Source organism: Spea bombifrons, chromosome 4, assembly GCF_027358695.1.
Source record: "Spea bombifrons isolate aSpeBom1 chromosome 4, aSpeBom1.2.pri, whole genome shotgun sequence".
Classification (NCBI taxonomy): domain Eukaryota; kingdom Metazoa; phylum Chordata; class Amphibia; order Anura; family Pelobatidae; genus Spea; species Spea bombifrons.
The window spans coordinates 68,115,389-68,141,655 of record NC_071090.1 but is presented as its reverse complement, the minus strand read 5'-3'; the positions used below and the strand labels follow the sequence as shown (position 1 = coordinate 68,141,655).

Here is a 26,267-nt window from a genome sequence, read left to right as displayed (position 1 = left end):
AATTTGATTGCGCGAAGCCAGAGACTTAAAGGTAAATCATTTTTTCCTACACAAATTATTATGTTACCCTATGTTGGTAGCCATTCCATTCAACTAGGCAATTAAGAAACACAATTAAGCAGTTAACATAATAATGATAAAATGTACGACCAATATTCTCTTGTAACAACTAGCATGGGTGGCATGAATCTTATTCAATTTTTTCTGACAGACTTATTTCTAACTCTGCATTACTCGGGTTGAATTCATCCCACTGGCTGCTTGTGAATAATAATGAATGAAGAATTATTAAGCAAAGCATGCAATTCATTTGCCTCAGCCACAGTTGTTAAGTATGCCTAATAACATAAGTTTTATTTTCACAGTATGGTTAGAATTGCATTAAGTAACCTGGTACTAAGACTCTGCATCATGAATGAAATATGTTAAGAGCTTTTCTTTCAAGCAAAGGTTACATTGAGTTCAGTGTTTTCTAAAATATATATTGTCCTTTAGCCCAGCTTATTCTTTAGTATTCACATTGGATGTTTTGATGTTGCCAAGCAACATACACCATTGTATAGGACAAGTTGTTCCATTACAAAAAAAATTTATTGTACTAATTTGGAAAAAAAGGTGTTTGGGGCATAACAGAATAAAAATGAGATACCAACTTGTGGTTAGATGTTTTCCCTTAAATGACTTATAGTTTAGTGATATCCATCAATCCAATAGCAATTACAATAGAAAAATATTAACCCCTTAAGGACAATGGGCGGTCCCTAAACCCATTGAAAACAATGCATTTTGAGCCCGTACATGTACGGGCTTTGTCATTAAGGGGTTAAAGTCGATACTGTTTCTGTATAATGAGCATGGATGTCTGCATATGTTTCTCCACACCATGGTAGCTATCTGTTTTGATCATGGTGTCACAGACATGAAGACAAAAAAAAACATCAACTGCAGCAATTTATAAATCGTTTTGAGTCCATATTTTGGAGAATGCAAAAAGTAGATCTGTGAACAAAAAAAAATATTTATCTGACAAATTCAAAGCGAAGATATATCAGGCACAGAAATATAAATGTTGGAAGTGTGATTTTAAGCATTGCAGAGATGATGCTCTTTTGTATCTTTTATAGATAACCAATGTTGTGTTTGTATTCGCATTACATAATAATGCATAACATTCAAGTGTGGATTATTATGATAATATAAAATAATCTATGTAGGCTTGCTACGGAAGAAACCTTCATTTCTGAAGGGGAATTTTCAAAACGCCTTCATGACAGAAGAGAAGGAAATCATAGGCTGATTGTTTACAATGAAAATGTATATATACATCAATCCAGCTTTCCTGCTAACAAGGAAGGTAAGTCTAAAGAAACTAGTCCATGTTTTGCCATTAAAAAGCTTGGTCTATGGAGGTGGATTCTGTTTATGCATTCAGAAATTTTAAGCAATGGGAGGAATCCATTTTAATTTAAAAAGTGACGAATCACGCTTCTGGAAGTCTGATGTACAAATCTAGGTTTGGCAAATGCCAGGAGAATTCTATCTAGTGGTTCCGACTACAAAGTTGGTGGAGGAGGGAAAATGATCTGACAGGGCTGTCGTTCAGGGTAAATTCTACAGCATGCAAATTTAGACAACTGTATGCTTCCAGGTCTTCTCGTCCAACACTGCCATTGCTCATTTAGCTGAATGGGTGCAAATTACCACATTCAATAATCTTACCCAGATGGTTGGATGGGTTTGGTGTAAACTTGAGCCCTGATCTCAACCCCATTGAACACCTTTGGAATCAAGTGAAATGGAGATTGCTACCCAGGCCTTCTCATCCAACATCAGCGCCTGACTTTACAAATAATGCTCTACTGGATGAAAAAGCAAACATTCCCACAGAAACACGCCATGTCTAATGGAATGTTGAAGCATCCAAGGGTGACTTCAGAAGAACAAGTGGGGAAGCCAGATAGCATGAACCTCAAATGAGGTGAAAGAGTGATGAAGCAGAGAGAATAGGTTGAAAAGCGCAAGTTGGGGAGATTTAGGGAAAAGTGCGAGTTGGGGAAGCCTACACCACCCCTCTTCCTGTCATCAAGTCTGAGAGCGTGAGCGAGGTGGAGGCCACCATAAGAGAGAGCAGCGGGAGAGGCAGTGTTACAAGAGGTTAGCCAGGTGTCAGAGCGAGAAGATGCAAGGAACTAGAGGTGAATTGGTCATGTATGGCTGTTTATTACACACTATGCATTCCAAAGAGCAAATATAAAACCAGGGCAAGAGGAGTGGCAGGGTATCCGGGATTGCGGTTTCTGGAACCTTGAGTGGCAGAGGAAAAGAAAGGTAGAAATAAGGGAGGCCCAGGATTTAGGTAGATGCCCCCATCTGCTAAAAGTAGACGGGAATAAGACTTGTGGAAGCAAAAAAACGACAACTTTCTACATTTATCAAAATTATACTGCAGCGCTACACTCTTCTCCATTCATCTAATTTACTTAAATCATTAGCCACTTGGCTAATTCCACCAAGAAAGTCTCCCCTGTTGCAGATCCTTCTATCTAAAACCCAAATGGGCCGCTGAGCCTGGGCCTATGATGTAATTAAAGAAGATGTAACACCTTACATACCGGTGTGCTTTAAATGCTTAGGCTTATTTTAGGCCCTCTCCTGCCCTAAATGTCATGTAAGTACCAGACGTAAATTCTACCAGGCCTGCGTTTCTAAGTACAAAACATAGAATAGAAATTATCTTAATTCATTGCATCACAGCCTGTGATTGACTCTCTTTGTTGCAGAGTCAGCTTGTGAACAAGCAAGTGGACACGGCCCAGGTGACATAATCTGGGAGCCTTTAACCTATACAGCATTAATGGAATACAGACCTTCAGTTACTGTGTCAGGAAAAGGAGCATTTAGAAGTGGTCAAGCAAGCCAATGGTTTGTAAGAAGTGCCATAATAAATCACAAGTTTAGTTGAGTGGTCCAATTAGCTGTCTGTCTAGTGCAGGGGTTCTCAAACTGCGGCCCTCCAGCTGCTGCAGGACTACATCTCCCATAATGCTCCTTCAGCTAAGGGGCTGGCTGAGGAGTATGGGAGATGTAGTCCTGCAGCAGCTGGAGGGCCGCAGTTTGAGAACCCCTGGTCTAGTGTGTGAATTTAGTGTTTGAACACATATTGCATATGCAATCTAGAAACATGTCTACTTTGGTATTGTTTAAATAATTTACCCATCCTTCCAAATATCTTCAATGTAGCCATCGCCATGAAGCACAGAAATACATGGAACATGTTCAGCTGTAATACTTTGATGTTTTACAAATAAGTGAAAAAACTTAATGTGATAATACTTTATTAACAATTGAAAATAAAAAAGCTCAAGATACTAATTTCTGGATATCAAATATGCATTTGCAGTGGTGATGAATGGTCTTTCATTGCTAAAGGAAAGAACACGCATTTAAACACTTAATTGTACATATCAAATTGTTTCGTCTTCATCCTCATTATCACCTGCTTCTGTCCCTACCTCTTCATAATCCTTCTCCAAGGCAGCCATGTCCTCTCTTGCCTCAGAAAATTCTCCTTCTTCCATTCCTTCTCCTACATACCAGTGTACAAAGGCTCTCTTGGAGTACATTAGGTCAAACTTATGGTCCAACCTTGCCCACGCCTCTGCAATAGCTGTGGTGTTACTCAGCATACAGACAGCACGTTGGACCTTCGCCAAATCCCCTTCTGGAACCACAGTTGGAGGCTGGTAGTTAATGCCCACCTTAAAGCCAGTAGGACACCAGTCAACAAACTGGATTGACTTCCTGGTTTTAATTGCAGCTATGGCTGCATTAACATCTTTGGACATCACATCACCTCTGTATAAGAGACAACAAGCCATATATTTACCATGTCGGGGATCACATTTAACCATTTGATTATTAGGTTCAAAGCAGGCATTGGTAATGTCAGGCACAGATAGCTGCTCATGATACGCCTTTTCTACAGATACAATAGGTGAATAGGTGACAAGAGGGAAGTGTATCCTAGGATAAGGCACAAGATTAGTTTGAAACTCAACAAGATCTACATTCAGTATTCCACTAAACCTCAAAGAGGCAGTAATAGAAGACACAACCTGTCCTATCAGTCTATTAAGGTTTATATATGATGGCCGTTCAATGTTCAAGTTACAGTGACAGAGTTCGTAAATTGCTTCGTTGTCTACCATGAAGGCACAGTTTGAGTGCGCCAATGTGCTGTGAGTGGTCAGTATTGCATTATAGGGTTCTACCACAGCAGATGAGATTCTCGGAGCAGGGTACACTGAGAATTCCAGAACAGACTTTTTTAAGTAATCCACAGACAGCTTTTCCATTAACAGAGAACTAAACCCAGACCCTGTGCCACCACCAAAGCTGTGGAAAACCAGAAATCCTTGAAGTCCTTGGCACTGATCAGCCTGTATAAAATAAGCAAAACCAGATTATTCAAGAAGAAATTAGATACTTTGGAATTAAAGGTCCTTATAAGCTTTTTACCTTGTATTTACTAATTTTAGAGAACACTATGCCCCATGTAGAGTCTTCTGGGATATATAAATATATTTAATGATGGGGATATGTCAAATCTAATATGGAATCAGAATACATAAATAAACAGTATGCTACTTATAGTTGGATAACTTTGCTGTAGCCCATGGTAAAAAAACAAACAAAAACAAGATCTAGTGAGATTGGGTTAAGACTGGGCCAAGGGATTCCATAATGTATCAATCAAATAAGCATACACATTAGAAGAGGAGAATCATAATGAAGAGTTGTGTGTAAAATAGACAGACAATATGCATTTCTCACAGCCACCCTTTGTTGCGTATAATGACTATGTTGCCAGTTATTAGAGTCACAAGAAAGAAGTCTGAATACATAAAACTCATACTGGCAAGTTTATAAATACTTGCCAATTTCCGAATACGATCCATAACCCTGTCTATCAGTTGCTTGCCGATGGTATAGTGCCCCCGGGCATAATTATTTGCTGCGTCTTCCTTTCCACTTATAAGTTGCTCTGAATGGAACAAAGAACGAGTTTTCCCAATTCGAATTTCATCTGTGATCAATTAAGAGTTAAATTCAGTTTACTGTTTCTTTTTAAGTTTCAGAAGCTATTGCTACATATTAGTGTTTTGCCACATATACTAGTTTTCAGTATAATGGTAACTATATTGCTCCAGCCAATAATTAACTATTTTGCTATGCGATACATTTATTTAAAAGCAGAACACACAAAGCTTTTTTCAGAAGGTTCATTATTCAAGAAGCGGTTGATACAATAAAAACATGAAAATGTAATGTAAAAAGCATTAAACAACAATAATCTATTAACTATTAAATATTTATAGTGTGAATATAGCAATAGTAAACATGTAATAAGACAACAAACAACAAAGTGTGTCTCTTAGCCTTTGAACATTTATTTCAGCATTTTGCAGTAAAGTAGGAAAGTTCTTTCCATGAAAATTGTAGTTTTTAATAATCTGAGTTCATTATTAACAATGAAGGGCTGGGTCTTTAAATTTCATTACACATAGCTCATTTTGCAGTGGAAGCCCCTTGAAAAGTTGAAACAGCAACTTACCTACAAACTCTCTTTCCAACTACCACTCAGTGAATAAACCCTTTAGATGACATGTAATTACATATGTAGAGTAGTTGGGGGAAGGAGTGTCTTTCCTTTACTAAAGCATTTTTCTGATCAAAGGGTAGTATGTACTATGTATTACACATTAAACATGACTAACCCTCACTTCATCTTGCAGAAGAGGGTTACTGTGGTTGGTCCTTCATAATACATAGTGAAGAGAATTAGCCTAAATATTTTAACTAACCAAATGTCACTGTTTAGTAGGTAAATCCATAAGACTGAATTGTGATTGCAATGTTGCATGTAAAATCCTATCGAGTCCACTAGAGGCTGCTGGTAAACCACATGCTAGGGATAAATCTGCACAATCCCAGCTGTATTACATGGCATGGTCCACATGTACAGCCATCAACCTAATTAAACAGGACCAGCCATTTCTGCTTTCCAATGAATGTTGGTGCAACAATTAATATTGGTAATAAGGCAAACACGTGAAATGTATTCTAGTTTTAAGTTATGTATCCAGTTTTAATTCAGTTTCCGTGTTAGCATTCTAGGTGGGACCTCTACAATGGTTGCCTCTGTGTGAAAGTATGTCTCTCAGGCTTTCTCCAAACTACTGGAACGTTTCACCTACAAACATGTAACCCATTTGCATCTAAACCTCTCCTCTGTAACCTGGTTTCTATCCACAACACTACTGAAGAAACCATGACGAAAAATATTAACAATCTTCTCACCGCCACAACAAAAGCTTACTTTTTTTCTTATCCTTTTGGATCTCTCTGTCACCTATGACCACTTCTTTCACCTGCAAACCCTTAATTCTCATGGCATTCGTGACATGGCTCTCTCCTGGCTCAAATCCTTACTCTTTGACTGTACATTTAACATCTCCTTCTCTGGTACTTGTTCAAGACTCTGTTCTCTTTATCTATACATCCTCTCACAGACAACTGAATTCCAGTACCAGTTCTATGCTGACAAAATGCTAATCTACCTTTTCCTCACCTCTTGTCCTTTCTTCTAACTTACCTGCCTCTCTGAAATTGGATGCTGAATGGCATCCCCCTACCTGAAGGTAAATATCTCTGAGTGACCTGATTATTTCCTTGTCTCTCTATACCCAATTCCAGGAACTCCATCACTGTTGACAATTCCACAATATACCAGACCAAGTTGTTTGCCCTGGTGTCACAGTTGATGTTGCTTTACTTTACTCATCATATCCAGGCACTCGTCAAATCCTGCCACTATCACCTGTGAAATATCTCTCAAATCCATCCTTTCTTCACATAAGAGAATACTAAAGTGCTTATCCATCTTATAATATCCCATGTGGGTTATTGCAACAGAGGTTATTCCTCTGTTGTACCACTATGACAGTTCCTACATTGAAAAAATGTTACTTGCATAAAATTGCATACTTTATGCATGCATTCCAGTGGTAAGAAAATAATTCCTGACCTCAGGCATGACAGGGGCATAGTGACATATAGGTGATATAAAAACAGCATCAGAGAATAGACCTCCAAACTTCAAACCACAACATTTAGTGACATAAGCAGAACTAGGTTTGCAGTTGCGGCACTCCGGATACAAATGCAAATATGCAACAACCATCTTAAACCTGGTTGCCTCAACCTATATCTTAACTGTACAAGCAGGTGAGTATTTGGAGTATGTGACCATTAAACAGTGCCAATAACTTGCTTTGAGATAGAAGTTCAAATGTTTGGACATTCTGTTCAGGAGAAAAAATGTTGTCTCGTGTACTGTTTATTTATGGCAGAAATGAGTGCCTAAAGACTATTTAAAGCTTTTTTGCAACTTAAATTAAGTGTGACTTTTAAATAACAAAAACAAACAAACAAAAAAAAACAACAAGCTGACAAGATAATTTGGGGAGAAAAATTGTTGTCTTTTTTTATACTGGTGCCAGAAAAATAAATGCTACACAGTATCATGCACTTCAATGATTAGTTTGTACTAGACTTTTACTTTATACCACAAATCCAGAAAATGTTTTGGCGTTAAAACCCATTTATCAATGCAGCATGGTAGCTTATTAATTAATTCTTATTTTTAAGGAATGACAATTCTACTATAATAAATAGGCCAAAATATGAATTTCTATTTTACCAGGTCAGACACATTGATATGTGTTTAGCTATCTAATGGTTGATAATGAGATAACCTACCTATGACGGAAGGCTCCAGGTCTATAAAGACCGCTCGTGGGACGTGTTTTCCACATTCTGCTTCACTGAAAAAAGTATGTGAAGAATTGGCTTCATCGGCAGCAATGGTTCCATCAGGATGTATTCCATGTTCCAAGCAGTATAGTTCCCAGCAAGCGCCACCTATCTGAACACCTGCTTGGCCAATATGGACCGATATACATTCCCTCTGCGCAGAAATAAAAAGTGTTAAACTGCGAACCAGATATATTGTTCAATGCCGCGGCTGCCTCTTAAATGTGCTTCTCTGCAAGGACTCTTAATATGACATCCTTGCTCCTTGTACATTCCTCAACTTAGCACGGAAAGCACCCCTATGCATCCACGTTGCACTATGGCCAAACACAATTTTTAGGGTAGTGTGGTTCGAAGAACGGTCAGGATGAGCCGTTATAAGGGTTTTAATATGACTTTGGGATCTCTTTCCAACTACCACTCATTTTTCTGATCAAAGGGTAGTATGTACTATGTATGACACATTAAACATGACTAACCCTCACTTCATCTTGCAGAAGAGGGTTACTGTGGTTGGTCCTTCGTAATACATAGTGAAGAGAATTAGCTTAAATATTTTAATTAACCAAATGTCACTGTTTAGTAGGTAAATCCATAAGACTGAATTGTGATTGCAATGTTGCATGTAAAATCCTATCGAGTCCACTAGAGGCTGCTGGTAAACCACATGCTAGGGATAATTCTGCACAATCCCAGCTGTATTGCATGGCATGGTCCACATGTACAGCCCCAGCCATTACTGCTTTTCTTAGTAGCTAATAGGTAGCAGGACATTCATAAGAAGAATGCTACACAATAACACGTTGTCTGCTGTTTCTGTACGTATTAGTGTGCTTTTTAGGGCTGCATTACATTGTGATACTCACCAAACTCCTGGAAATGGAGGACATAAACAAAGGAAAGATAGTACGCAGGTTAAGCCACACACAAGGCCCTTTAAAGAGTTTTAACGAAAATATGATAATATTTGTGCATTCCTGGCCATAAGGAATTACAAATATCATTAGTGTCGGTTACATGGGGCCTTAAATTGGAGCTACTGTACCTGGCCTTTTTTTTGTCCGCAGGAGCTAATTACACATCCACATGCCATTACTATGAACTTGTACTTACAAACAACTTCAGCTAAACAGGATTAATATATAAAGTTTGCTTACCAATTTTTACAGTCAATACATTTCCCAACAATTCCATGAGCAGACTTTATTTGGTTTATTAGTTGGCCTTTCAGATCTTTCCTTCTAAATGTTATATATAACTTTACCCAAGAAACACAGATTTTAAAAGAGCATATCGGCTCTACTTTAAAAGTTAAAGTACATTGAGAGCTCAGTTTAGGTAACTTTCATTTAACCTGTAATGGTGATTCAGTTTAAACTGACAGCCTGAAGAAGGTTCAATATGTGCAGGACAGTTTTGTGTATTCTTACAATATACATTTATACATATAAACGTAAAGACATACAGTTAAAGATCTACCCTTCTCTACCCATGTAGAAATCCCTATAAATGTAATCCTGCTCTATGCTACAACTAAACAGAGAAATACAAGGTTTTCTGGAGAAAATATGCTCATATTATTATTATTATTATAAAGTTGCATTTTGCTACATAACCCCTCTGTTTAATAACAGAGCTAATCAAATATTTTATCAATCAAAGTTTTACCAGCATTTCTTAGGATAAATACAATTGGTATAAACCATATTGGGAAATCTAGTTTTATAAATCTTCCCAAATGCATAGAACTCAAGACTTTCCATTTCCTTAGTTTTTCTCTTATTTCTGACTGTGAATCTTGCCAGATAGAACTGGTTTATACATTCAAAACTTACCATGGTATACAAAATGCTGCAGCTTTGCAAATCACACCAACACTAACACTAATTTTGCTTCCACTTCAGCTGTGTCATGCAAAAAGGAACAATCCTTAAAGGGCCAGAGCTTTTTTCTGACCAAAGAGATTGCTGTTTAATGTGGGATACACACAACACATACAGAAAGCCTTATTGAGTATCCATAAAATGCAATATAGTGTTCGAACTGGAAAAAGCGAATTGTTAGCCCTTTATCTTATAATGATGTTTATAGAATGGAGTAGCTAAACAGTTACTAAACATATACTGCAGGGCTGCATTCAAAACAGTTTTTGTACCTGTTCCAGGTGAAATGAGCCATCTGCTCATTTTATTAGATATATTGAATCAATTTTGGATAGTGCGCTTCATCCCCAAGTGTTAAAAATGGAAAAATGGCACCTTACTATATATATATATATATATATATATATATATATATATATATATATATAAAGTCCAAAAATAGTTACCGGCACTCCAGGGACTTTCCAAATAACCACACAAACAACTTCGGTTTTCAAATGAACGTTTCAGTCTTGTTTATTACAGACTTTCATCAGTCTGTAGTGTAATATAGTCCAATTATTTCAATTATATGTGGGCAATGGCAACTCACTCATTGTACTTCACGTGGAATTAAGACCCTTAGGGTAACTGTGCTCTTCCTTTCATGGATCCGATTCCTCAAGATGGATGTGTGTTCAATGGAGGCAGAGAAGAGTTAATAAATAGCAAATATATTTATTTTTTAAATATAAAAATATTTTTCTGACATCAGGATGCTAAGAAAGGCTCCCATAGGACTGCAGGTTTGCATTTGAATAAATAAATAAAAAATAAAATAAACAATCAAATAAAAAAAGTCTCTCAAAGTCAACTCTGCTCCTCTACATACAACGCGTTTCACACTTCAGCTTGGCTTTTTCAAGTATCCTGAATACTAGTGGGAAGGTGCAGCTGGTGAGGTGCAAGGCACAGTGTACACAACACTGTTTTATAGTGATATGTTCATTCTATTAGATAACACCATACAATATTCCTGGGCCCAGTATGTGTACCACACACAGGATCACCCATAATGTTTGGGCCATGACATGATGTCATAGGACGTTCTACCCATGTAACAGCTCACTTCTACCAACCCTTTACATAACAGTGTAACCATAGGACTATTCAGGCAAACTCCATAATGTTGGCAGCTATAGAACATATAGGTTTCATGTCAGCAATTCACAAAAGTGTCTAGACAATATGGGTTGTTGCTGGCAAGTCTGCCCTCCGACCCATATAACCAACTGCAGTCAAACTACTGGAGTTGTAGTTCCTCCCTACTATTTTCTTTGATGTAGCAATGAACTGCTGTCCAGACAAAAAGGGCAAGAAGCCAGATAGTCTGGATTGATACAAGGGGACGTTGGTGGGTCAGAAGCAGAATGACATATATGATTCATTTTTTAGGAACATTGTGCAGTCAATTTGGAGGGTCCTAGGTCTAAGCCTAAATGCTGTGAAAGCAGGTGGGGGTAGCAGTAGTTGGTGAACCCCAAGCATATCATTATATATGTCCATGTACTTTGAGGTTTGTCTATGTACTTTGGTCCTAATACTTTTCCACTTGCATACATGTACAGAACAATTTTGTAGGCTCTGTGAACTGATATTGGCTCAAAGAGAAGTGCACAAAACAAGCTGTAGATTAGCTCGATAAGTGCTACTTACAGCAACGATAACCTAGAGGACTTGAGAAATCAAGAGGCTCTGGAGGCCTATGAATAATGTAACATGATAAATTAAATAGCAGCAAAAAGTTAAAACTAAAGCAACAAAAATGGCCTTACTGATATTTTAGCTGCCGGGTGGCACATCCTTTTCCCTCAGCAATATCACAGTAACAATAATCTACACATAGTGGCAACAGTGAAACCTCACAGACAATAAGGATGTATAGTTAAGGTGAAACACTTTTCATTTTAACTGCAGGCCTGGCCAGAGGTCAGTCAACCTAGTCCTCGGATGGTAGGCCCATGGAGGCATTTGCCCATGTGCCACATTACCAGCTGCAGCTAGTGCCCAACAGAGGTTGAGTGACTCATGTTTCTGCTCATGACTGGACCGGCCCCGTCTAAGCAGTGTAGGCAACTGCCTAGGGTGCTGTTCTCAAGTGCACGTAAGCATTGAGGCACCAGAGACATGGTTTGCTTACCACGCTAGAAAGCCTAGGACCAGACGGCTTTATAGCAAAGAATCACGAGGTGCTCAGCATTGTGAATAAATTAGTGTAGTTTTAATTCCACACGAGTGGCGACTGTTCAACCCCATAGGGTTTTTTTTTTAACCTATAAAAGTGCAATACAAAGGTCAGTTCTTATATACAGGTCAATCTTAATTAACAATCATGTGTAAAAGAAAAAGGTGAGCAAAAAACAATTCTATTTCTGCATTGAATGACCAAATAATGTACAACAAATTACAAATCAGTTTAATAATAATGTAACAGAATCAAGTAAGGACATAAAAATGTCAAAAATATCTTATATATCAAACCTGTTGCCATATCAGCATAAATCTAAATAAAGTGCTAGTGACATCTAGTGGTCAACTAAAGTAATTTAGAAAAAAAAGCACTAAAAACAATAATCTACACGTCATTCTCAAAGGAATAAAATCATTTTATACAATGAGCGTGACATTAGATATGACGCACAGCTGAACCCAAACATTTTTTCTTACAATTTGTTAATTACAAAAAATTGATGTGACAAAAGAATTTGTTGTAAAAACTTTATTAAAGATTTTTTAAACACCTATATATATGTGATAGGTGTGATAGATCTGGTTTTGCTCGCATGCATGTTGTATATCATTCACTTTTGGTGTTACGTAGGCAGCACTGCTCTGAAAAAGGTTGAATCCTCATCCTCACTGACTGGACCAAATTTATATGGCTTGCTACCCTAATGCAGGCACTTACCCAGCTCCATAAAGGGCAAATTTGAAATACTTTGGGCACAGTGCAGTGGCCAGACTGTCAAGCGTTCCTTACGCCGGCCAAAAACCCAAGTTTGAACTTGGTGTTACCCTTGATTCCTTCACTCCCCCTTCCATGTTTACCTATGAAACGATGTATCACAAATGTATCCTGTCCTTTGCAATGCATTGTCATTTTGCAAGGAATACTAACACCCCCTCTTTTTACCACTCAAATCCATTCGCACCAGAACCTTCACTGGCTTCTCATACGTTCCAAAAAACATTGTCCCCCACACTAACACCAATGCACCTCCTTATATCTCTTCCCTCTAAGTAGTCTTCTAACCAGCCTCTCTGCTTCGCAACTCTTGCAAAGAAATTGGTTGAGGAGGCATCTCAAGGATTTCATCATCCATGGCGCGTCTATTCTCTGCAATTTTCTACCTCATTCTGGCAGATTCTCACTTACCACCAACTTTTCTCAGGAGTTTAGTTTCCTTGAATCTGCACAAAAGCAGTCTCACTTTGTTTAAATTTCCAGTTTATATTCTCTATTGTAATAGTACTATAGAGAACAATACTTTTTTGGATTTCTGGTTTGCTTCACCGAAGATGTGCTTGGGAGTGTCTGCACTGTTTATTATTTCACTCAGAAGCATAGCTACCCCACACAGACAAGCCATACTAAATCGTGACAAAAACTTCAGTTTTAAATATTTAACTTTATACGGTCAACCAAAGACATAGTATACAAAGTTACATTGTACTTTAACAGGGTCCAAATATCAAAGCTTCACATGTCACTACTGGACACAGCACCCCCCCCCCCTCCCTATCTCTTGGTATCTAAAGTTAAGTACGTCAGATGATTGTAAGATCCTGACTAAAGTTTGTGTTTTAGGGATTGAGACAGGACTACGCATTTCTGGAATGTCATGTTATACTATTCAGCTAAGATATGAATGTTAGTCTATAGGGTCCATCTAGGTGTAGGCTAAACTCATGATTTATACAAGTTTATTTTCTAAAGAGATGCCATTTTCCATAAAAAAGGAAAGCTTGAGCCAACTAAGAACAGAATATGGTTGTTCATCTTTATTAGAATTCAGTGAGTAAACAAGATTTTATACAAGCATATAGATAGAAGACATGACAAGACCATCACATGATGAAAGTTACAGAGCAGATCTTAGGTTCAACATTGCATTTTATTTGTTTTCCCTTTAACATGACAGCTTACACAGCCTAACAGATTCTACTTATAATTCATGTGATTTTGAATCAATATTCATCCTCTTCTTCCTCCTCACCATTACCAGAGTCTGCCCCAACCTCTTCATAATCTTTTTCCAAGGCAGCCATATCCTCCCTAGCTTCAGAAAATTCTCCTTCCTCCATTCCCTCTCCAACGTACCAATGGACAAAGGCTCTCTTGGAGTACATTAGGTCAAATTTATGGTCTAACCTTGCCCAGGCCTCAGCAATTGCTGTGGTGTTACTCAGCATACAGACAGCACGCTGCACCTTAGCCAAATCCCCTCCTGGAACCACAGTTGGAGGCTGGTAGTTAATGCCCACCTTAAAGCCAGTAGGACACCAGTCAACAAACTGGATTGACTTCCTGGTTTTAATTGCAGCTATGGCTGCATTAACATCTTTTGGCACCACATCACCTCTGTACAAGAGGCAACAAGCCATATATTTACCACGCCTTGGATCACATTTCACCATCTGATTGGAATATTCAAAGCAAGCATTGGTGATCTCTGGCACAGACAGCTGCTCGTGGTATGCCTTCTCTGCTGATATAATGGGCGAGTAGGTGACCAGTGGGAAATGGATTCTAGGATATGGCACCAAATTGGTTTGGAATTCTGTAAGGTCAACATTCAAAGCACCATCAAACCTCAATGAGGCTGTAATGGAGGACACTATTTGTCCAATTAATCTGTTTAGGTTGGTATAAGATGGACGTTCAATGTCCAAGTTACGGTTGCAGATATCATAGATGGCCTCGTTATCCACCATAAAGGCGCAGTCCGAATGCTCAAGTGTTGTGTGGGTTGTAAGGATTGAATTATATGGTTCAACCACTGCAGTGGAGATTTGTGGAGCAGGATAGACTGAGAACTCAAGCTTGGACTTCTTCCCATAATCAACAGAAAGCCTTTCCATCAGCAGGGATGTGAAGCCAGAGCCAGTCCCTCCTCCAAAACTGTGGAAGACGAGGAAGCCTTGGAGACCACTACATTGATCCGCCTGAAAGCAAGACAGGCAACAAAAAAAAGTTAACTTAGATACTAGAATGATTTTTATGAGAACATTTCCCAAAGCAAATTCTACTAATACATAAAGAGTTATGTATAAAGACATTAGTCTTGTCACCAGGACCAGTGATCTGCTCCTGCCATTTATACTATGCTACTCAAGCTTCGCATTATTTGATATCCCCGTTTCTCATTTGCACAAGTTAAAGTACACAAAATATGGGGTGCATTTTGCACAATCTACAATAACTGAATGGTTCTTGTCTGCATTTCATATCCCCAATTTACTATGTCCCTCCCTGTTAAGTTCCCCACATTTTGGGGTCTTTTGTTAAACAGAGGGCACCGATTTAACTCATTATGCAAGGCCAATGTAGCCCATTTTACAGCAGACTGTGTGCAGTTAGAATTGCACAGGGTGGCTTATGCTAGAATATAATCATGGGATTGATAGTTAAACAGTCTATTTGTAATCTACTTGCCATTTTACGGATCCTGTCCAACACAGAGTCCACAATCTCCTTTCCAATGGTGTAGTGACCCCGAGCATAATTATTTGCCGCATCTTCTTTCCCAGTTATTAGCTGCTCTGGATGGAAAAGGGTGCGATATTTTCCAGTCTTGATTTCACCTGTGGGTAGAAGCAATGTTGATGGGTTGGAAAATATACACATTTGTTTTAAACATTGGTACTTTAGAGAATTCATAGAAAACTTGAAAGTAGATAACTATTCAGCCCATCTAAACTGGCATCCCCCGATAAAAAAAAAAAAACAAAAAACAAAAAACACAGACAGCTGTATGCCTATCCCATATACGTTTAAATACCCTCACTTTGCCACTTCTGATGGGAGGCGGTTCCATTTATGTCCCACATCTCAGTAAAGCAACAATTCCTTGCATTACATCTAAGCCTCCGACTCTAGTTTTAGATTAGTATTAGACTTAAATTCCTTTAACTCCTGTAATACCCTGCTACAAGCTGCACTTAAATAAGACATTTTTTCCCAGGACCAGTTGGGCTTTCTTTTGAAACCCTAAAAACCACACAGAATAGCGATGATGTTAATACGCAACAGAAGGTGCCACTGCCGAGTAATAACACAATTTATGTTAAGCCATATCAACCGATTCCAGGAACGCCCTCATATAGGATTTTGTTTGCTCTAGAGGTTCACATCCATTTAACCCTAAGGGGTTTGGTTAAGGATCTCCTTTTTCTATTTTATATAATAGTTGTGAAATAATTTTCCATTTGCTTCTCCTCTCTGAGAAGTCCCTGCTGCTTTGACACATGATGAGCAGGTACGCCTTAAGGAGCCTCTTACCTCACCTGTACATCTACAGAGTGGCAAATGGATAATAGGGATAAATAGGTAACAATTGTAGAATACCTACAAGCATCTACCAATCATGTTTTGATATAGGCATGAGAAATAAGGGGGGGGGCAAACAAGACACACACACTTATGGTACATTACCAATAACCGTTTGCTCTAGGTCAACAAATACTGCTCGAGGCACATGTTTTCCCGAGCCAGTCTCACTGAAGAATGTCCCAAAGGAAGAATCCACCAGGCCCTTCTCAGTAGAAATCATTCCGTCTGGATAGATTCCATGCTCTAAACAGTAGAGCTCCCAGCAGGCATTGCCCATCTGCACTCCTGCTTGGCCAACATGTATAGAGATGCATTCCCTCTATGAAGCCAAAAACAGTTTGTTTTTCTTAATGCATTATTACAGAATACACCAAATTTATACAATCCCATGTTATTGAAGGGCCACCAAATTAGTTTATAATAAGCAACTGAAGAGCACATGGGACAATGTTCCCAGAAGTAAATCCTGATATTATACATCATGTTGCCATAGTGTATATACATGCTTTTTTTGTGTTCAATGGCCACTACTCCCATTCAGAGTTTGTACTATACAGCATGCACAAGAATTGCATTGACTTTCATACAACATTGACCCCATTATGCATTAAAATATGTTTGGCGACTACAGAGCCCTTCAAGTTTCATATATTAAACACTGATGCGCTACATAGTTAAATTAGCAAATATATAAACCAAGAGAAAAAGGGGTTAGGAGCAAGTCCCACAGCCTTGCCTATAGAGCTACAGGTGGTTAGCAGAAAGATCAATGGAAGGATAATTATATACACCCATTGTTTATAAACAGTTAATTCTATGTTAATCAGTAGTAAATTGAAATATAGCCAAAATGCTTGTTTTTCAGTACCAAACAAAGGAACTAATCTTCCTTAGAGAGGGTAGGACCTCCAGCACAGAAACATTATTAAAAGGATCTGCAAGTTGTAGCATCGTACAGGACTTTAGTTTACAACACATTACGTGAAAAAGCCCCAGGAACTCAGAGATCAGGCTCCGGTAAGAGGAAGGAAAAAGGCCAAAAGGAAATAATAAACAGTCCTCATCATAAAACACAACCTTTAAAAACAGCTATCCTGAATTAGGAAAGCCGTTACATTAATAGAATAAAGTCCTTGGTTGGATAACCATTCTTTACCATTGTTACCACTCTCACTGACTCCCACGCAAGCGCCTACCAAACAAGCAGCTCAGACTGAAAATATCAGCTCTCACTGTGAAAATTAAATAATCACAGCTGTGATTAGTGGGAGGCCTTAAAAGAGTCTTAAAGGAGCCAGACATGCGTCAGACATTATAGAAAAGAGATAGGTTCACTACTAAATGTTCAAAAACATTCAAAGCCCTTCCAGTGCAGGCAGCGTCATCGTAATGCGCAATATACAAAAGTATACTCATATGAGCCGCAAGTATGGAAATGCAACACTGGTTTAACAATTTATGTGTCAGGACATATGACATCTACTATAAACCTTATGAATCTGTATCATTTCAGCACTAGCTTTATACAACACTATTTTCTTTTTTCTCTCTCTCTCTCTGAACAAATAATGTTGACAATGTGCATTGAAATTACGTTGTTTTAAGAGACGTGTAGTTTCTGGTTGCTGATATAATACCGCTATAATACATCACCATCTGGCAGGGCAGTGATTGGGGTTCACAGAATTTGTGCATCCATTAAACTGATATTTTTTTATCAATATAAGGAGCTAATACCATCAACCTTTCCTGCAACAAGTGGGTAAACTGACCCTACATAATACATAGTTAAATAGGAGAGGCGCCGTTAGATCTCTCAGGTTAATTAAACATTATACCGGCTCTGCCCTTGTTGAAGCAGAAGCTCACTGGGATCGTCCCCGTCCTTCAAAAGCAATGATTTTTATCATACTATTATTATATTTATATAAAATTAACCCTTTAGTGAGTGGACCTTTGCTCCTTTGTGCTTCTAGGCAGTCTTAGCCTTACTTTGAAAACAATAGGTGCTCTATAATTGTTGGGTATGCATTGAATTCATCTCGTAGGGGTTTACTCACTAACGTGGGAGTTTGTAGACAGGGTTATACCTTTAGGGTTTAAACTATGCATTATGAAGGGATATCTGAAATGTCCTGCTACCTGAGGGCTATGCTGGCCCTGCATAATGCATAATTACATCTTCAGCTATGCATTATGCAGGGTGAGCGGAAACCTTCAAGAAGGAATTTGTAAGGGTTGGGTCATTCATAATGTACAGTGAAGTAAGTGCAAATCTCCTAAAAAGTCATTTTAAACTCCTGTGTTAGTGAATAAACCCCTGAGACAATCAAATACAAAGTGATGCCATGTCCGCATATGATCGTTCTGATCCTGCACAATACGTTAAATTCTGCTATTTGTCTTCTGCAGATCACTTAACCAGTTTTATTGGCACTCACCTCAAAACATGCCATGTTGTATCTCTGTCCACGTCTCCCTACGCGTCTCTGTTCAGCAGTCTGGGTTTAAGATGATGAGATCCTTGAGTATTAATGGTCGGTAAGACAAATGCAGGAACAATACTAAAAAGGATGAAGCAGCAAGGACTTTATGTATCCTGACTGGTATATAAGTGCTGGAAACACCCATTGATTTAATGTATCAAAAGGAAAAAGTGAACAGCTTCACTGACAATGACCTATTGTTATTGTTAAAATGAATCTACTTGTAGCATATTCTCGGGGTCGTATATTTCAGAAAGAGATGTAACGCTCATCATGCTCAGTGCGCCTTTGTACTGTACTCGTTTGCGTCAGTTTGTACCATTAAATCAATACTCAGTTTTTTTCTATGTATTATTTCTATTTATTTGTTTATATGTTTTCATAATTGGACAGTTGCATATATTTAAGGTTTTCCATTTCTCAAATGCCATGGGATCCAAAAGCATTGATCATTTTAATAATATAATAATCACCTTATTTGAATAAGGGAAGAACACTATGTCCTATTCATGCACTATTTCAGACCATGTTATGCATCTACAGAGAGGGTTGGCATTTTAATCATTCTCAATACTGGTTGATCCAGCTTTAGAGGGTGGTGGATAAGTGGAATGATCTTCCAGCTGTAATATCTGTTGATATAGTCATGGAAACTGTAAAACTTAAGTTGGTAATTATCTTTCCGCAAATTCTATGCAGGATCCACATAATTAACATGGCAGATTTCACTCTTTAGTGGGTTTATTAGTCACATTTGCCACATCATATCTGCTAAATAATTACTAGACTTTCGTATTCGGGAGAACAAGAAAACGAACACGAATGTTGCTTCTTCAAACCAAATACTGAATAAACTAATATGGAGGCAGGTAAACGTACATGAAGACGAAGAAGCACAACACGAAAAATCTTACTACCTTAAGTCTTCATAGCATCACAGGGGTTAACGGGAATCCGTAGGATCGCATCAGCAGTTAAAGGTCCGTAAGAGTGACTGTATTGGCCGCCGGCAGGGAGCTCCTCTGGCACCAACCAATGAAGAGCTCTTACAGACCTTTAACGCCTGACGCCAAAGCCAATGGTCTCCCCAGGCCAAGTTTCGGTGTCTGGAGTTAAAAGGTCTGTAAGAGTGACTGTACCGGCATCCAAGTCTAATAATTACCCCTTAGCTACCCTTATGCAGGTTTCTACATCGAAATGTATCAAGTCAGTTATAAAAAAATAATTCCAATGAAGGTTTGAAAAGGGGTTTTATCACCGTAGTAACAAATGGAACTGTCCTGCTGATTGGAACTTTGCATGGGTCGCTATGGTAATAAGACCACTATTCAAACCATAATCACTTTGTATAGATATCCCATATGTTTCTATATATATAAGAGGTGGGGGGACTCTATAATGCAATGTGGGCTTATCCTTGGTTCAGGTTATATCGCAAATATTATTGGGGTAAAAATTACTAACAAGCCAACAGTATAGCTGTCACTTCAGTGGAACATTCCATGTTAATACGTGGACAGTATCCACCTTAAAAAAAAAAAGACTGCATACAATTTCCAAAGTTTTAGCAAAGTGTAATCTCTCAAATTTTCTGTCATTTATTTGGTGTCTCCTATTGAGGTGCTCCAGTATCTGCTTAGATAAGGAAAAGCAGTAAGAAGCATATCTTGGGAACTCTCAGGGGTTGACTCGCAATCACAGGGTAAAGTGGTAGATTCTCAGGACAAGATAGTACAGGAACTGACCCCTTCCGATTCTACACTGCTCTTATCATATCTAAGACTCCAAATTGGTACTTCTGCTACCGCTTTGTTATGGTTGATATCCCTGCTTAAATACAGGCAAGCCATTTAAATGTACCATTCAATAACAACCCGTTAAGGTTTCCGTAAGGATTAGTATTAGAGCCATTTGGCGAGTCACTACATAGAATACTCACATTGGAGTGTTAAATAATATTTCCACAAATCTCAGGGTCAGCTCATTAAGAAGGTTCCCAGGTATTGTAATGTGGAATGACTAAAGTTCCTGAAGGGTTAACACTAATGTGATGACATTGATCAGCTATAAGGAATGGAATGCTCAATTTCCACTTGAAACAATTCGGTGATAACATGAAAACTTGAATAAAACATTGTTTCATGATGAATGCCTTGTTCATTGAACTTTCGTGGCCTTCTAGATAATTCCTTTACCCAGCTAGAGTAACCACAATGGAGATTTTTTTCATAGGACATAAATACATTTCACATTTTACAGATCAGCACACATACAGTATCTCACAAAAGTGAGTACACCCCTCACATTTTTGTAAATATTTTATTATATTTTTTCATGTAACAACGCTGGAGAAATGACACTGTACAATGTACAGTGCACGGCCTGTATAACAGTGTAAATTTGCTGTTCCCTTAAAAAATAACTCAACACACATCCATTAATGTCTAAACCTTGGCAACAAAAGTGAGTGGGTGAGGGGTGTACTCACTTTTTTGAGATACTGTATGTGCTACAGTATAGTATGCAGGATGCATATCAGAATGATTCTCTTTTGGTAGTTTATATATCCCACATAATGCAGGGCAGCATGTTACATGTGCTTATGAAAATCATTTGAAATGTCAGAGGAAGCATACATTAACCTCCTAACATTCATATAGATGTACATACACATCCTCAAAAACATCGTCAGGATGACATTAGGGCATATATGTATGTCTTGTATGTGCGTATATATACATACATTTTTTGCACTAGCAGATTCCGCAATGTAATAGAAATAAAAACATAAATAATTATAGAAAATGTTATCGGGAGCACAGTGATGCCACTCCCATATGGTACAACTAAGATCACCAATGGGATCTCAATCCTTGTTGCACTGGAAAAGTGCCCCAATATCCTTTAGCAGTACCGCTATACGTAAGCAAATATTACAAAAACCTTCACTATCCCAAGCCCCTTAAGCCAGTGATATTAAAAAGGGTAACATGTAAGGGATGGTTTTGTCCCCCCTAGAACATAAAAAACTATGTATGTGGGATATTCATGTAAACATAGAAATTGACAACCCAAACTCTGCATACTTTCTATAGTATCTGTCCTTATCCCATATCTAGCTTAGCCTTATGCCTATTCCATTCTTGCTCAAATGTCATTACTGTATTAACATATACCACTCCTGCTGGAAGGCTATTTCATGTATCGACTACCCTTTCCGTAAAGTAATATTTCCTGATGTTACCTTTAAACCTTTGCCCCTCTAGTTTAAGACTATGTTGTTGTGGTGGTATTTATCCACTCTCTTTATATAGAACCCCCACCAGGCCCGGACTGGGCATCTGGCACACTGGGCTGGCGGTGCCAAACATTCACGAGATCTGGGTTGCTGCTGTGCACGGCCAGTGGCTGGATATGCCTGGCCACAACAACTACTAGGGCATAAAAATAAACAAGTGTGTGGCTGCGCATATCCAGCTGTTGGCCAACCTTACTTCATCAGGAAGTCACTGGCCTTAAGGTGCCAGGGCTGCCTCGTCTTTGCCAGATCCTAAAAGATCTGCCTATCCAAATGAATGAACATCTACACTTTTGTAAAACCTGCCTTGATCTTGATGCCTGTGGACCAACATTTATGATATATAGCTTGGTAACTTTTTGTCCATCAAATATATCACTTCCATAAATCCTATCAAGTTTGCTACATCCATAATATTCCTCTCTATACTGATTGAGAAGGATTATCTATTGTTCACTCTATTTAACATTACAATTTAAAAAAAGGATGGGTGAACCCATACTACTGATGCACCCTAGGAGAAATGTTGTCACAGCTCCATAATCTATAATTGCCTCCTGTGTAGAGTGAGAAATTATTAAACTATTAGTATAGTCAGTTCATCAAAAGTAATTTAAGGCACATGTGTTGGACTTATTTATTATTTTCTATTTGTGTGTATTCAACAGTTTCAATAATTTCACCTTTGAGCTCGCTAGGTCCCATAAGTATTTCTTCTAAAATACATTGTTTTGTTTTTAGTTAACGAGTTAATACACACACTAATTAGGTGTTGTTGCTATCAATTGAGACTGCTTCACCTGGTTTATAAAGCATGAGATGATGGCCTAATCCTGTGTTAAGTGTTAGTATTGTTGGGGCAGGATAGGAGCTGGTTGGTGCAGGGCTGATCTTTGTGTAATCATGGTAAGAGAATATATGGTTATTTGGAAGTTCTAGGTTGTATTATGATTTCTTCTAGCATAGTGTAGGAATGCCTGAGAGTATAAGCACAGTATGTTAAAGTTAAGGGTGGTAGGTAAATAGAACAGCCTCCTATGAGAAGTGGTTGTTCTGATACAGTGAGGGAATCTAAACAGGGCAAGTTGCCCTGTACCTAAGACAAGACCAAGGGGTGATTAAGGTCTGCCCCTTTACATCAGGCTGATTAAGCGGGTTCTTATCTGCAGTCCAATTCTATGTTTGTAGAATTGTCATTGTTGGTGTTTTTGTAAGTATCTATTGATGATAGATGTCTGCTCCTTGTATGATTTACTAGTGATAATTAGCATGCTTGTGTAATTAGATAATGGCTCTTATAACAGTGTAAATTAATGTAATGTTAAGTCAAAGCAGTTAGTATTTGTACTTCCTGACATCTTTACTTGTATTTGTACTTTCTAACATCTCTAGTGATTTATAATATTTTGGATGTGTATACTTGACTTGGCTTGTGTTTAAATACACTGGGTGATGTTATCTGGTAAACCATATTTCCAATCCCTTAACCTCTACTGTGGTACACGTAACCCTTATAGGGTCGTTTTACAACCGCTAATATATATTGGTGCAATGTAATCAAGCTAGTTTAGCCTCTGTTGTGCTAAACATAACATATAAGCACAATTGGCAAATAATGGTGTATGATGGAAGGTTTTTGCAAGTTGTAGTGGTGACCACAAAGCTTACAAACCATGGGATTTGGGACCATCTTGATAAGGAGACGTCAAGTGGTAAAACTGAGCTTCACCAACTCGCTTTTTTTTTTTTTTTTTTTTCTTTTATAGCCAGTTTTATTAAGGAACAGAAGCATTTTGCTGACCTAAGTCAATCTCTTCCTACCCCTCTGCTTTTTAATGGTGGGAAGAGCGTATCATATATGAGCTTGCAGTGATGGGCGACTTTATAGAGTCTATGTGGCCGCCAAATCCTGTATTGTTCATATAAAACCAGCCCTAAACACTGCATGCATTGACGTGTCTGCTTTGCCTTTCAGAGAGAATGTATATCTGTCCATGTTGGCCAAGCAGGAGTCCAGATGGGAAACTCCTGCTGGGAGCTCTACTGTTTAGAGCACAGACTTCAGCCAGACGGTATCATCTCTACTGAGATGGCTGAGTCACTGGTGGATTCTTCCTTTGGTACTTTCTTCAGTGAGACAGGGTCAGGAAAACATGTGCCTAGAGCAGTTTTCATTGACTTGGAGCAGACGGTTATTGGTAAAGTATTATATACTCTCTTAGCAATTCTATAGTGATTAGAAGAAAAGTGTTCTTCCGGTTCTATATAGGTTTACAGAATGTGTGCGCCTATTGCATTGCACTATACATGCCCTGTAACAAAATATAAAAATAGTAAAGTAGTATATATTAACTATATAATATAGTTATTGTTGCTTTTGCTGACCCCTTCCCCGCAAGTTTTCCTATGCTAGCTTAATAAAGAATTCATGCATTGGTTTTGGTGGGTGTATTAAAAAAAAATAATTATATATATTTTTTTTTTTTTAAATGGTTAACCTTGTTTGTTCAGATGAGATCCGGACAGGAACATATCGATCGTTGTTTCATCCGGAACAACTCATTACTGGAAGAGAAGATGCAGCAAATAACTATGCGCGTGGCCACTATACTATTGGCAAGGAGATAATAGATTCAGTCCTTGACCGGATTCGAAAAATGGCAAGTTTATTTCTTCTACGATCTTCATTTTTCTACAATAGAAGTCCTATAAAATTAATATATGGATGCTTATAAGCCAGAAATCTCAATTTGGGGCAAAGCAAACCTAGCAAATGGCTGAATGTCTTCAAATAGCTATGTAATGTTTAAAGTTCTGCCTCTGGCAATAAACATCTAATTGCTCTGACAAAAAAGAGAAAAAAAAAAAAATAAAAAAAATAAAACACTTTAGTTTATGTACCATCAATGTTGCTATTTGTTTGGGTGTGGGTTTCCCCTCACCATGTGGGATTGCTGTGGACTTTACGTTGTAGCTTGGCATGGGGTTTTCTGCCTCAAACAGCTTTTTGATTGCTGTTGTGACAGGACAACTCTCTAAGCCTTACAGAAATGTGTATGTAGTCACCCACTGTCTAAATAGGATTTGCTTTCATTTGTCCCCATATTAACTGTTAATACTTGAGTGAGCTTATATTGTCTGTCTTGTGTTTTCAGTCTGATCAATGTAGTGGTCTCCAAGGCTTCCTCGTCTTTCACAGTTTTGGAGGAGGGACTGGCTCTGGCTTCACATCCCTGCTGATGGAAAGGCTTTCTGTTGATTATGGGAAGAAGTCCAAGCTTGAGTTCTCAGTCTATCCTGCCCCAAGGATCTCCACTGCAGTGGTTGAACCATATAATTCAATCCTTACAACCCACACAACACTCGAGCATTCGGACTGTGCCTTTATGGTGGATAACGAGGCCATCTATGATATCTGCAACCGTAACTTGGACATTGAACGTCCATCTTATACCAACCTAAACAGATTAATTGCACAAATAGTGTCTTCCATTACAGCCTCATTGAGGTTTGATGGTGCTTTGAATGTTGACCTTACAGAATTCCAAACCAATTTGGTGCCATATCCTAGAATCCATTTCCCACTGGTCACCTACTCGCCCATTATATCAGCAGAGAAGGCATACCACGAGCAGCTGTCTGTGCCAGAGATCACCAATGCTTGCTTTGAATATTCCAATCAGATGGTGAAATGTGATCCAAGGCGTGGTAAATATATGGCTTGTTGCCTCTTGTACAGAGGTGATGTGGTGCCAAAAGATGTTAATGCAGCCATAGCTTCAATTAAAACCAGGAGGTCTATCCAGTTTGTTGACTGGTGTCCTACTGGCTTTAAGGTGGGCATCAACTACCAGCCTCCAACTGTGGTTCCAGGAGGGGATTTGGCTAAGGTGCAGCGTGCTGTCTGTATGCTGAGTAACACCACAGCAATTGCTGAGGCCTGGGCAAGGTTGGACAATAAGTTTGACCTAATGTACTCCAAGAGAGCCTTTGTCCATTGGTACGTTGGAGAGGGAATGGAGGAAGGGGAGTTCTCAGAGGCAAGAGAGGATATGGCTGCTTTGGAAAAAGATTATGAAGAAGTGGGAACGGAATCTACTGACGGTGGAGATGAAGAGGAGGATGAATACTGA

General features: G+C 38.5%; 3 protein-coding genes across 3 annotated transcripts; 1 reads left to right on the top strand and 2 right to left on the bottom strand.

Moving 5' to 3' along the window:
- Window positions 1-3,429: 3,429 nt before the first annotated feature.
- Window positions 3,430-13,120, bottom strand: LOC128491387 (tubulin alpha-8 chain-like). Its single transcript, XM_053463710.1, has 5 exons — window positions 13,051-13,120; window positions 8,742-8,748; window positions 7,822-8,054; window positions 4,938-5,086; window positions 3,430-4,439 (listed from the first exon to the last, which is right to left on the bottom strand). Exons 1-5 carry the CDS (start codon window positions 13,118-13,120, stop codon window positions 3,465-3,467), a joined length of 1,434 nt encoding a protein of 477 aa, XP_053319685.1. The 3' UTR covers window positions 3,430-3,464.
- A 664-nt stretch (window positions 13,121-13,784) lies between these two features.
- LOC128490968 (tubulin alpha-3 chain) lies at window positions 13,785-16,642 on the bottom strand. Its single transcript, XM_053463122.1, has 3 exons — window positions 16,453-16,642; window positions 15,454-15,602; window positions 13,785-14,963 (listed from the first exon to the last, which is right to left on the bottom strand). The coding sequence occupies exons 1-3, from the start codon at window positions 16,625-16,627 to the stop codon at window positions 13,986-13,988; spliced, it is 1,302 nt and encodes a 433-aa protein (XP_053319097.1). The 5' UTR covers window positions 16,628-16,642; the 3' UTR covers window positions 13,785-13,985.
- Window positions 16,643-19,476: 2,834 nt separating this feature from the next.
- On the top strand, window positions 19,477-26,267 carry LOC128491085 (tubulin alpha-3 chain-like). Its single transcript, XM_053463261.1, has 4 exons — window positions 19,477-19,506; window positions 24,110-24,332; window positions 24,646-24,794; window positions 25,290-26,267. Exons 1-4 carry the CDS (start codon window positions 19,483-19,485, stop codon window positions 26,265-26,267), a joined length of 1,374 nt encoding a protein of 457 aa, XP_053319236.1. The 5' UTR covers window positions 19,477-19,482.